Source organism: Cygnus olor, chromosome 2 (genome assembly GCF_009769625.2).
Source record: "Cygnus olor isolate bCygOlo1 chromosome 2, bCygOlo1.pri.v2, whole genome shotgun sequence".
Classification (NCBI taxonomy): domain Eukaryota; kingdom Metazoa; phylum Chordata; class Aves; order Anseriformes; family Anatidae; genus Cygnus; species Cygnus olor.
This window is the reverse complement of record NC_049170.1, coordinates 95,880,699-95,894,751: the sequence shown is the minus strand read 5'-3', so window position 1 is coordinate 95,894,751 and position 14,053 is coordinate 95,880,699. Positions and strand designations below refer to the sequence as shown.

Below are 14,053 nucleotides of genomic sequence, written 5' to 3'. Positions count from 1 at the left end.
AATATACAGCATGATTTTTGAGTACACAAAGTTAGTATGTGACAGGTAACAAACTAGATGAAAGTGGTTTGTTAGCCAAGTATTTGCATTTAAAGCAGCTCGGAGCACAGTCTGAGCAAGTTCACTGAGTCTCTGTAACATCTTTGTACTGTTCTGTAGGCTTGTATAGAAACCATCACTGTCCTTAACATTCGTTTTGCCATCTGTTTAATGGAATAATAATAGGGAGGACTTTAAAAGATATTTGAATGCTTTTCAAACATTTCAGAAGCTGCCAGCTGCCGGTAATTCTTTATTTAGCTCAAGTCTGTGGAACAGACAAGACGCCAATGCTATCCATAAAGTGAAAGGGAGGTGGGGGGGGAAGGTAGGGCCCTGATCAATAAGCACAATCCATCCCATGTGCTAAATGAGGCAGCTATCTCATATTGTATGTAAGGATTGGTGACATTTGGCATGCTTGCATTTAGGAAAAGAACAATTACAACGAGCACATACACAGCTGCCAACTATCCAGAAAAATACCTCAGTATAATGCATAGTCATAACACACTTCTGCTTTAGAATTCAATAGAGGAGGTCATATACAAATGAACAACTAATGTAAGTTATTCATTTAAGCATATACTAACAAGAAAAAGCATTAAAAACAGAGTTGCATGCATATGCAAGCAGAATTTAGCTGTTACATTCAAAGTAACAATTACATACATGGTACTTTCTACCAAACACATTTTTATTTGATTCTTGTCAGAGTCAGCAAATCAACAGATTTCTAATCAGTTATAAGAAATGAAAGAGAAGGTGATTGCATACTAGCTCACTTACGTAATTCTGATTTGGCTACTCTTATCTATAAATAGATACTAGTGTTTTCAGGTCCAGGATCCTATTTTACAACTTTGTATCTGAAAAGTAAAAAATGCAAGGTTTTCTTCAGTTTTTTCAGTTTTTGTTTGTTTAAACTGAACTTACCTCTCTTTTAAGTTCATTCATGCACTGGCATGTTTTTAAAATGGCTACTTCCAAGTCTTCCATAAGATCCTTGGTCTTCTGGTTTTGCTACAAGCCAAAGAAAGAAAGCAGACAATAAATTACGTGCACACACACACAAAAAACCCCACACAGCAAATCCCACCTTCACACATTACTTCAAGTTTCCTTAGAAGACAGTTATTTAGTTCTAGATGTAATGTTTTCATATGCATATCCCGTGTACATTTTACTTGAAGAATTCCTTTATAGAGTTATTTATCACTAAATCAAATCTAAAATTAATCATGATGAAAGCTAATTGACTGTTTTAGTTCAACAGAAATTTATTTCTGAATCTTACTGACCTCTTTTCAGCAAAAGCGTTCCATTAAGATTTAGAGCTTCCAAAAATCTACTTTAGGATGTTTAGACAGAAAAGTAACCTTTTTTTTTTTTTTTCCTATTTAATATCAACAAACACCTTTTGTAAATAAAGTATGACCTAAAAAGTTATATTAAATGTTTTATATTGAATTAAAAAAGGCAGCATCCTTGTAAGACTTTAACTCATTGTCTAATTTAAACAACTATGGTAGCTACTTTTTGTTGAGTTAGCTTCAAGACAGAGCTCCAACTTCTGCAAAAAAATACCCATCTGTGGAACAAAACAAATGTCAAAACACATACAGTGGGAAAAGAGTCAAGTAGCAGTGAGTTTGCATCCACATCCATAAGATATTGGAAACAATTATCCAAGGTGGGACCTTTAACAAGGGCACAGCTGCAAAGCCACTAGCCCCTCAGAGTATAATTTACATAAACACAAACACAAAATGTATGTAGATAAAGACATACACACTCTCACTTATTTTAAAGGAAAAAAAATCCCCCCAAGCTACTATCATCATTTCTTCAGGTATTCTTATCTGTTCCAAGTCTCAAAGCTACCTGCCCCTTAAATATAATGCAATGTTACCAAAATTACTTAAAGAAAAGTAACATCACAAAATCATTTTTTAACTCAAGGATCATAATATTTTATATTCACTATAGTGTCCTTTTTTATTCTTTTATGTATTTATTTAATGTGCACAATTTAGCTCCTTTTATGTGCAACTTTTTTTTTTTTCTTTTCAATAAACACAACTAAAAGAATTTTCCAGTCCAAATAAGCTTACAGGAAAACCTAAACCAGGACACTATCTTCCAATTTTACAAGCTCAAACATATACAGCAAGGATTTCAGAAACATTTAACATTCGATCAATAGCATTAGATTCTCTGGTGCGTTCCAGCCAGTTTGCGTTCACACAGAAGAACACAAACAAGCAGGCCAGTGATGCCAGTCTATAATTTAAAATTGATCTACATTACAAGACACTTCTGCTTTAAAATCCACTCTTCACTGAAGACTCACGGTTACTCTGCCTACTGAAAGGAAGTACGATGAGTGAAAATGGAGATAATTGGGCACTCTAAGAGCTCTACATATCACTCAGTTCATGTATCCCAAGGCATGAAAGTATTTTGGTTATCAACAATTCCATGTGAATTCCATTAAGCCCCTCAGAAAATATTCCCCCTCTGACAAAGCTGCTGAGCTAAAACTGAAAAGCCGCTTCAGTGAGCTGATACTGTTTTAACTGCGGAGTCCTCATTTATAGCTAGACCAGATTATTTATTAATGTAAATATTTAATGCATAAGCACACATGTGCACACTCAAACATTTTCACGGACCATATATATGCATAGTTTTGTACTAGGCTCTCATTTCTATCACCTGAACTGGAGCATGTAAATGATCTAGAGGTGATGAGTTTCCACCAGTAACACAGCTTAGAACTACCCAAGCTAAACAGTTTTAGTTTCTTATAGTTATTGTATTCTATGCAATAAGCATTCTAGATATGTCTTCTTTTTAATAACAACACTCTGTATTATCAAAAAGATTTATATGCTCTTCAAACTGCACTACTGCATTAAGAACAGCTGATGGCTACATCTGATTCAAAGAGGAGAAAGGGAAGAAAAATGCCTTCTCAGAAGTAGAAGAATTTAATACATTCAGTATTAAATGTATCCTATACTAGTACACATCTGCCATATTTCAGACTGTTAAGATTTTGTGCTATACATTTCCTTAGGAACAAGATTGAAAGGAAGTCAGTACCAGGAACAGAAACTGCATTTTCCATCTCTGTTTTTCCTCACCCTTTTGCATGTATATTCTACTATCTTCAAGGAACAATGTATGACAAATGACAGAGAGAAGCCTAATGTGCTTCTTCTCTAAAAAGCAAAATTACCATCATTGAACCTTTTTGAAAAGGATGAACAAAAATACCGTGTAGTCATAGCATCTTTTCTCTCTCTTCACTCCTTCTCTCCACAAGGAAAAGAAAAAAAAAAGAAAAAAGTCAAGTTTTAGAATATTTCACTTTTCAATAGTTTAAGTATTTCCAATATTCTGTTGAAGAACAGAAATACAAACGGTGGTCATTTTCGTGGGATTAAGACAACTGAAGTCTCTGAAGAACCTCATCAAAAGACTTAGTTGTTTAAGACTGTGCATTGACATTTCTATTAGCCTTCTTGTTTCCACTCACAGCTTCATGAAAATTAGGCTATCATCAGGGTAGCCTAATTTAGGTGTTAATGAATCAGTAAAGCAATATCACTAGGGCAGAGGGAAGACAGTATTGAACTTGCAGAAGCATAGAACAAACTCTGACTTCCTTGATTAGCTAACTTACTCTGAAGGATGCAATCAATCCTCTCTTCCTAAACCAGAGGAAGCATAGCATTAAAAAGTTCTTTTAAAAGTAGAGGTGAAAAGATTTACTTTGCTAAAAAGCTCTTACAGCTTGCATCCATACTGAAACCAGCTGCTCTAGTTCCATTTTAGCCTGCTTAGACAGCTCCAAAATGTGTTCTCTGTGCTCATGACTGGTATAGGCGGAATCCGTGAAGTCCTCCGTATGTTCCAAGATAACCTCCAGCATTGTTGAAAGGTTCTCTTTTGAGAGAAAATACAGATTCTCACGAAGACCCTCCACCTTATTCTGAAAAAAAAAAAAAATTCTTGAGAATTTATGTGGTTATACTGTTGTGATGGAAAAGCAGATGCATCAATTTACATTTTATTTTTCTTCTCAGTGCTTTTTAGTATTCACGTATTTTCAAAATAATCCAATAACTTTCTTGTATCAGACCTCCAGTTTAGGGTGGGTATTTTGTTTGTTTTTAAACAAAATTCCTGACCACTCATCAGATCTAACAGCATTGTTGTCCTGCAGTCAATAAGATGCTTCTCAGTTCAGCAAGTTTCAGAAACTAGTTGTGTATTCAGTTTGTTTGATCTTTACAAGATTTTCCACACCCATATCATCAATTTTGAGTATTTTTCTAAATATTTACATATAGTATATTGAATACTTTGAGAGTACGTCTCAAAAATTCCAACCAAATTCTAAAGAGGGGAGGGAAAAAAAAATAAACAAAGTACTTTATAGACCCTGAAGAAATAAGACACAGTTGTTCATTAACTCTTCTTAACTGAATATGAAATTTAGATGAGCCTTTATCAGGAAAAATACACTGAACTACAAGATACAATTTCAATTCATAACATTTCCTTTGAATGACAGTATGCTCTTCTAAATATTTGGATGAGTATCTGTGGGCATAGTTTTCAAAATGTTACCAATTATGAAGAAAAGATTCTTCAACAACAACAATTTTAATGAAGTTCTGATATCCTGATACTTAGGTTTATTCAACATTAAAAGCATCACCTCAAAAAAAAAAAAAAAGAAAAGAAAACAACCAAAAACATTAGAGTTTTGAATGTATTCTGACCCAGGAGGAAATGGAAAATATCGAAAGGTATATTTTGGCCACATCAGTGAACTTATCATCACCTTTTGTCAGGTTCTCTTACATTTTGAGACACTTATTTAAATTACATTGCTAAAAAGATGTAACTCCACCATTTATAACTAAAAACAAAATGAAATAAAGAAAAAAAATCAAGATTCTGGTTTTGGGGTAATTTTTTAAGCTGTATAAAACAATACTCTTTCTATTCTTACCTTGAATTCTTTGATGCCAGAATATATACTGATGGGTGCCATTTCATTTTCGCCATTTGCTCTAGAGTCAGTTACAATTTCTATTACCTGTTCCAAAGCTAGTCTCATCCGATGAAAAACACCATCTTTGTTTATACGAGCAGATTCACAGTCTGGATGCCTAAGACAAGTCTTTTAAAGAAAACAAAGTTATATGAAAGAGTAGCAAAATGAATGCTTCCTGCTAAGACAAGTCTAAAGAATGTCTTAGAATACAACAAATTCCTTCTGTTAAAGTGCTATCGTGTTAAGCAGAATTCATAGAATTATTCAGAATATAAAGATATTTCTCTACACGTTTTTTACTCTTATACCTTTGAGTATGAAATTTAAAGTAAGCCTGAGAAAGAACAGTCAGCTCTCCTGCCAGATGCCATACATGGTGATTTATCTAAGTTGTGTAAGACTGTGAATACTCACTCACCTTTGAAGCAGTTAGGAGCATCATGGTGCACTTCTCAAGAACAGCTCTAGAGGCTGCCATTCTAGCCTTTTTCTTCTCATCCTTCAAATCCTAAACACCAAAAGAAAAATGATTTGAGTATTGCATATTTTGTTTACCGCTTATGAGACCGGAAAAAAGAGACTCTCTTGAAGATGGACGGGTTGTGAAGAAGCTTCTTTATGACGTCTGACAACAGCTATTTTGAGCCTAGCTCATGATCTAGAACTTGCCTTTTAGATGGATTTTAATTTATGCATTTATTCTTGGCTCATTTCAATTCAGATTTCAAAGAAGGAAGATCTCAGAGATACAGAGCATACTACATAAACTGTCACTAATTTCTCTATCCTTATCATAGAACATTATTTATAAAACAGGAAAGGAAACAATAAAAAAGACTAAAAATATTGTCTGAAATGGCAGGGAGGAAAAGACAGAGAAAAACAGATTTTTGTTATAATGAGAGAAGGAAATAGAAAATGTATCTTTTATCTGCTTAAATATTATATTTACCATAAACCAACTAATAAAAAATGTTTTAACAGGCTTAAAAAACAATTCCTGTATAGAAAGTACTGAGCAAAGGAACTTCCCAAGAACCCTCCAGCAAAGATAGCCAACTGCTTTTTGAGTGCTAATAAATGGGCATCTGAATGCAACTTCCAATGAAACCATGCCTAGTTCTTTCGTACGCCAGCTACCCATGTGTCATACGATAGTTTTTACAAGCCGATTAAGATTTTTCTTAGAACTAGCAACTTTTTAGATCTTATTGCTACTAGAACATCTAAGCTCCTCGTCACAGCAAAGTTTAGAAAACTTAGTTTCTAACCTAAGTGCATTCATTTGCTGTCTATAATTCTGTTTCTACAAAAATAGTGACGTGCATTTTGCATCAAGACTCTTATTATTCATCTCAAAATACATACTGTAGAATGGACAAAGTTGTTAATGGCTGAAAAGGGAACAGTCTACAGGATGGAATTAATCCTAGATTTACTCTAGATCAACAAAAAACAAGTGTTTTTTTTTGTTTTGTTTTTAAAAAAGCTTATTTCAGAAATTCTTGCATTACGTGATGATAAATCTGACCAGACTCAAGAATTGCAGGCATACCTACTATAATTATATTAAAGAAAAATACCTAAAACTAACAGCACCGCACAGCAGCCTACACACTGCAAAGTGAGCATATCAAGCATGTCCTGACAGCATTAAAAAAAAAAAAAAAAACACTAATGAAATACTCTTTCCAAAAGAGTCAAGTAGAAAAGAAAGGGAGAGCCAAAGCTGAGGTAATAAAATAGATGAAAAGAGTATCATTACTAGCAATGCATCCTTCTCTTTCCAAGGAACATGAATATTTGAACAAAAAAAAAAAATTTAAAACCAGCTCATTCCCAAGCAGGGATTTCCTTTAATTACATGTAACATTTCCAGACCTCATTATTTGATACTGAGCATGTTCTTCGCAGATTCAGGACACAACAAGAGCGTGATATGATTTTAGCAAACTACTCCAATGTTTATATGAAAATGCTGTGCCATGTCACAAAAAACTACTTCCATATGCATGAGGATGGCCAATTTTTTCATACAAATTTAATTTGAATTTTGCTGTGTATTAGGGAATCTGTATATCTATATCAGACCCTGGTCCAGTTCTGAAAGGGGGATTTAATTGCCAAGGGGAAGCAACTAGAGCTCCAAGCAGAGGTCTAAAGCTTCAGCAAATTTTATTAACATGGAAAGTATCAGTAAACAGGAAGGACAATTTCCCTGATGAACTGAACAACAAAGATGAGTAGAGTCCCTCTGTAAATGATGAAAAAAGGCTTTGACCTAAACCTAGAAAGGTATTTCAGAATAATGAAAAAATACAAGCAGATGCTTTAATAAGATGTAAAGATTTCAAGTTTTGAGCTTCCTAAATTAATTCTTCTGTTTTCAAAGCCTTTTATTATGTGCAAACATCAATTGTTTCTGTCAAGTAACAGCAAACAAATTCTCTACCACAGTAACAAGCCAGAAATGCTAGAGCCAAGGATAACAAATGAAGCTAAAGCGCATCTCAGATGACATTCATCTAGGCTTCTGGAAGATACACACAGCAAACACCCCAAGCTAAGCTTTAAAGCCAAAGGAGGTACTTTGTGTGGAGCAAGGAGAAAAATTTGGGTTTCAGAGATATAACACCAACATTGTTTTGCTTTTTAATAGTTAATAATCACAGAAGAACACAAATCTTCAAGTGAATCAGGTGAAAAGTGATACTTATAACATTTCTCATAGCTTTTTATTAATACTTACATTCTGCCGGTCTCCAGTTAAATGGGCAAACTCAACCATTTCATTTCCAAACTGGCTGAATATTTGTACAAACTCTTGGAAGCTACTGACTTTTTCTAGCTGTTCCATTGTTGCAAGAACCTGAAAGAGAAGGGAAAAATACTGTGGATTATCAAGATACTAAATAAAAACCATTACTACTAAATTAGGAATTTTATTATTTATTTTTAATCATGTTACTTAAAACGTACATATTTTGTTACAATTGAAGTATTAATAACCCAAAAGCTGGAAATCAAAGCCTAAATTAATAATCATGCTTCAGTCAAATGAGTCACTTATTCTGAACCCTCAAAACCATTTTCTTCACTCTTCCCAATATCAAGAGAAATATTATTACAGGATTCAGTTTCCATATTTAGGAAAAATGTTATTGTCATATTAAATTTATAAACACAAGTACTTAAAAATAGTATACTGTTAATATCATGCGTGGAATTCTCGATTTCAAAGTTTAATATCAGACGCATAATTTTCAAAGTTTAAAGCTGTAGCTGAACAGTCAGTCCAACAGGTGTTTGGTGACTGGCAGTGTGAATAAAAAATTCATTCACAAAAGAAAATTTTAAAAAGTTAGAAATGCGTTAATATAATTTTATGCTTCCTATAACAACTTATTCTAACTCTGAAGATAAAAATGGATTTGAAATATTTTTTATTATTTCTATATGAAGCAAAGTACTAAATGAACCCAAGCTATATCAAGCTCTTAGTTAAGATACATAACAACACGTGAAATCAGCATTTTGTAAAAATTCAGTAAAAACTATCACATAGCTTATAAATTACTGAAGCTATACTGCTGAGTGCAGTGAAGTATGGTTTCCACCAGAGGTTAACATTAGGGTTTTTCAGGTTAGATGTACAGTATCACCAAAGAGATTTTTCAAATCCACTTTCAGAAGGGAAGACAGTTAAAGCAGATCTTTGATGTGTTTCAGACTGGAGAACTAGCAAACTGTACTTAAAAGAGAGAAACTTCAACTCAGTTTTTCTTTACTGTGCCAAAAAAAATATTTCTCTCAAGTAAAAAAGCAGCCTACATAACTGATTATGATAATTTCCCCCTCCCTGCAACCTAGGAAAACACTCATAGAAGCAGCCATTCTTTGTAAGAGGGTAACTCTTCAGTCTCATAGTTACAATCTTAGAGGTTTGACTAGATTGATCTTAGAGGTCTTTTCCAACCTGAATGATTCTATGATTCTACAGCAAGCATTCCACTAAATCCTGAGCAATGTGAAACTGAATGCCTTGCTGTGCAATACTAGACCACAGTATCAGTCTGTTTTGTCATGTAGCCACTTCCACAAATGCTGCAGAAACAAGAACTTTAGTGATTCAGGTGTTTAATCCCTGTGGGAGCCTGGCTGGGGCATAAAGGACTTGAAAGAAAACCGTACAATAATGAAGATAGGAAAGCCGTGTATGAGTGTAAGAAGCAAAGAACCACAGGACTGGGAAAGTGAGGATGTAGAAAACAATGTGGGGAAAGGAGAAAACATACAAGACCCAACTTTCTTTTCCAACGATGAAAAAAAATAATAGAGTAACTATGCTTAATCATTTTTGATTTAAGCAAGTAGAGTACTTCATGAGTATGGTCTTGATTGCAATGAACCTCTGTTACACTTACCCTAGAGCAAGTGTTTCTGTCATGACAAATCTCATCAAGTAAAAATTTCAGTGAGAGCACACACATTTCTATTACAGCTAATGATTCTAGACATTCCAGCATAACTGACGTTCTAAGGAACTACTTACAGAAACAGTATAGCCAACCCTAAATCATCTCAAGCTTATTCAATAAGCTTCTAAAATGCAAAGTATCTGTGGTGTCTCTTTTTTTTTTTTTTTTTAAATTTTAAGCTTTCAACATGAAACATACAGACACTAATTAAAATGTACATTTTTAAAATTCAAGGTTAAAATATATAGAGAGAAGACTAAGTTTCTATTAATACCTAATTTAGAACTTACTATTACACAGCTACTGCTGCACTATGAATGCCACTTTTCAGACTGCAGTCTTAGGCTGGCATCACTTCAGGGCGTGTCCATATTTTGATTCATTCTGCACAGGATAGCAACACCCCCGCTATCTGTCACTTCTCTATTCATTGTTCTGGTGCTCCTAACCTGATTGATGACAGTAAGCGGAGCAAGATGTAAACCTACTAAGTATGATGGAGAATGAAACAAATTTTGAAAGGTAGGAAAGATGTGGGCATGGACTTAAGATGTACAAAATCTAAAAACACAGAGGTGCTGAGGATACAGAGGCAGGAACAGAATCATTAGGATCATCAAAAGAGATTGCTTTTCTGCAATAGATCACCATTCCAAAAGATCTCAATCACTTCATCAGTCTATGAAGTTGAATGTCTTACCATTATGGCATTTTTCTATCCTTCACCCTTGGTTGACTTAACTACTCTTGATTCATATGTGGAAGATGATCATGACAATGAAAATGAAACTATTCGTAAAGAGGCTGCAAGAAAACTGGCACTAAGAATTTAACATTGGGCATTCAGTCTCTAAGATGAAAATACAGGTGAGATGTTCTGGAAAAGTAACACGATCCATAAAGTCAGCATCTGTTACAGTTGACATAAATGATGATCTCACTTCTGCCTTTCCATCCTCTATGCCATACTATACTACACTGTCCCTGAGTATTTGTATGCACTGCTCAAGTCCCTGCCTACATCATCCCTCTATCACAGTATTTCTCAAAGGAAGAACTGCTTTGCCATCCATCATACCACTACCTGACACACTTTTCAGTGTACTCTCGCAGAGTGTGCCTGTATAAGACACCATCATTTGTTTGACTTGGTCCTAGATACGTGAATTGCTCTACTGGTTCCATAAACAGAAGCAGACATTCTCAAACACATGTAATACGTGTGGAAAGGAGAATGAAGTGAAACCCAAAAGACCACAAAGACTAAGTGACTACAGCAATCACAGTGAGACACACTTACTTTGGAATACAAGACTTCATTTTATATATTGTAATACTTTCCAAATTAAAACTAATTTCTGTACCTACGGTTATTGTACTCATAGCACCATAACACTCAGACATTAGTTGTCTGAATGGCTGCAGACAAAGAAGAAAAGCTCAAGAAAGGCAGCAGAAGTTATCAAATGTGTCACTCTGGTTTCCGCTACAAGAAAAGACCAAATTGCAAGTAACAACAGGAAATTAATATGATGAAACTGATGCTAGCTTCCCCAACCACTGGGAGAAGAAAAGACCACTAAAACAGCAAATCAGTGTTGCTAAGCCTCTGAGCCAGATTGAAGCAGGTAATACATGCAACATGGTTTCTAAATCTTGGGACTCAGTTAAGTGCCTTGAATCTAAAAGCTGCTTAATAAAGAACAGCCAGTCTAGAAAGCAAACTGGGAGAAAATAAGAGAGATATGAAGCATAAGGAGTCAAAAGAAGAAAGAAAGGCTCTGGATTACGAGTTGAAAAGTAACGGAAAAAAAAAAAGAGGCCTTCTGAAGCTCTCATTTTTCAATTTTTTTTTTTTTTTTTTTAATCTTAGTACACTTTGGGGGGGGGGAGGGAGATATTCTGCAGTCAAGACAGTGCAGTACTTGAAATAGATTACACTCGAAGTTAAATGGCCTTCATGCACTATTTAGGTCAACTAAGTTTCAAGCCATAAGCTAAACTACACAAAAATCTTTTAATCTGTAAGGCTCACTGCACTAGCACATACTTTCATCAGCATTCCTCACAGCTTTTTGCCTTAGATACATGCTGAATGGTCTCCTTGTCTTGTTCCTGACAGTAGAAAGATCCTGTCTTTTAGTAGCTTTTATTGGCCTTTTTACTGACAGACACTCTTCCCATCTCACAGAAAACTTACACATTTCTTCTCCAGCATGCTAAGTCAATAGTGCAATATGGATCATATAAAATGTAACAAGTCATTGAAAATTTTATTCCTCTTGACTTTATAGTCATCCCATTTCAGATATTTGGTATAGGTGGACATAATGTAAGACATTCATTTTTACCTCTTTATTTTGCACTTCCCCTAGAGATACAACGAAAATACCCCTTCATGTAGCACCATTCTTTTGCATTGACTGCAGATAGTAGTTAAAAACTAAAAAGAAGTTAAAACAAAAAAGAAGCTCCAAATACCTTGTTTCTGGAAGTTATTATTTGCTTAATAACAATTCTGTCTGCTAACACCAGCACTTTTGTGACCGAAGAAAGCAACAGCCTTGCAGCTTTTACCACTCCTGTTTTGTCTGTAAAGATTGTTATGTGGCTATCAGATTCCGGATGATCCAAGCTTGCTACATCCGTAAGTTGTGCAATTGTTTCACCTATAAGGAAAATTGTAAACAGTTACCATTTCATACTAAGAAAAAAGACACTGGGGTATTCTCAACTTTTACTTTTGAGGTATTTCAGAGCAATCCACAACCACTCTTTACTTCATTTCACTTCCTCTGGCTGACTGTTGGTGGCACCCTCTCCAAATTTAAATTTAGATGACTCAGTACTGCCTCAAACAACCATCTGTAAGCAACACTAATTTTCTTACAGGAGTCTACTGATATTTAATTTAAGTGGAAGGTATTTCTCCAATTTTAATAGCAAAAATCAAATCAATACCAACTCTTGCAGCACCATCACACTGAAGGAGTAGGATGCAGCAAGTAAAGAAATACAAATTCCCCTCCATCTTCCAAATTCCAGTTAGTATTCTCATAATTTATGGATTTCATATTCCCGTGGAAGTTTTCTGGCATGAAGTATAAAGAGATTCCAAAAAACAACATCCTAATTTATAGGACTGAAGCACGACAGTGAGCCTATTGCACTTTTTATATAAAACACCATCAAACACCACATTGTCAGAAACACAAGAGAAAAACAACAATGAATCACTGATTTTTGGTTCATGAACATCTTTTAGTCAACTAGCATTTAATATAGCAACAGTTAAATAGGGCTATTTGACAACTTTTATTTTTAATGTGGTTAGAAAGTTCACGGTCCAATGCAGTCAATGAATCTTCTCCTTGTCTGAGAAAATCACAGGACCCTGCCCTGTTAAATAACAGATAGTCCTAAATAATAGTCCAATACAGGAAGGGCACAGAGCAGTTTCCTTACTCCACAACTGCAGAAGGACTGCTGAGAGACCAAACACAAGCAAGCTCTGAAATAAGGCATACTTTTTATTAGCACCCAAGGCAAGATGACCAAACCACAGCTAACCTGCAGATCATCCTTGAAGATAGTGTCTAGGACATTTGATTGAGTCCCCTAGGATTCATGTCCAAAACCATGACTAAGATAATTCACCTAAGCATACAAGATAATCACTTCAAAAATCTGATAAAGCCAGGGCTCTCATATGAAGAACCTGGGGGTGCATTATTAATCTGGAAATGACACATACAAACTCCATGGAAAAAGGAAGGCCTGACAGTCCTTCAAAAGACAGCTCCACACTTCATACAATTTACACATAATTTTTCTCCTCTGATAATTATAATCCCTTGAGCTCTCAAGTTGCCTGAATATATATTTCACTACGGTAAGAGACTTGCAGTCCTTTGCCAGGACCACATCAGGTCATAAAAGTAATGCCAGAAATAATCAGAAGGTTTCTCTGTTAGAAGTATGCAAATGTGATAAACAGAGTACACTCCGAGATGGTTGACAAAATGAATTCCACAGCTGAAAGGCCTGTTTTGGCCTCCCAGTACAAGAAAAACATTGACATACTGAAGCATGTGACAGTAGAGTTTGAAGGAAGCAGGTTTGTTCTCCCTCAAGAAGAGAAGGCTAATGGCAAAGCTTACTGCTATCTATAACCATCTAGTGGGCAGGGATAGAGACAAGAGGGACGGACTGCCCCCAGTGGTGATAGGACAAGGAACAATGGACAAGATATAAAAGGCTTTTATGAATATAAGAGTGGTCAAACACTGCAAGAGGTATACAAGTGAAATTGCAGTGTCTCCATTCTTGAAGATAAACGTCCTTACCAACCTCAGTTATCTTGCGATTCTACGTATCCATTTTAAATTGCTGCTTGTCAGACTTTTTAGTTTATTCCTTCTCTGTACTAAAAGACAAGACAAAAGTAGGAGAGAGCTGTCGC

The 14,053-nt window shown here is 35.1% G+C and overlaps 1 protein-coding gene across 1 annotated transcript in view; it reads right to left on the bottom strand.

Moving 5' to 3' along the window:
* CTNNAL1 (catenin alpha like 1) overlaps positions 1–14,053 on the bottom strand; it is a 58,203-nt gene that overhangs the window by 22,999 nt on the left and 21,151 nt on the right. The window contains exons 3-8 of the mRNA XM_040549360.1: positions 12,073–12,260; positions 7,863–7,982; positions 5,532–5,621; positions 5,069–5,239; positions 3,839–4,039; positions 976–1,062 (exon numbers count right to left, since the gene is read on the bottom strand). Of these exons, the coding sequence (XP_040405294.1) occupies positions 976–1,062; positions 3,839–4,039; positions 5,069–5,239; positions 5,532–5,621; positions 7,863–7,982; positions 12,073–12,260 (857 nt within the window). The remainder of the gene's footprint in view (positions 1–975; positions 1,063–3,838; positions 4,040–5,068; positions 5,240–5,531; positions 5,622–7,862; positions 7,983–12,072; positions 12,261–14,053) is intronic.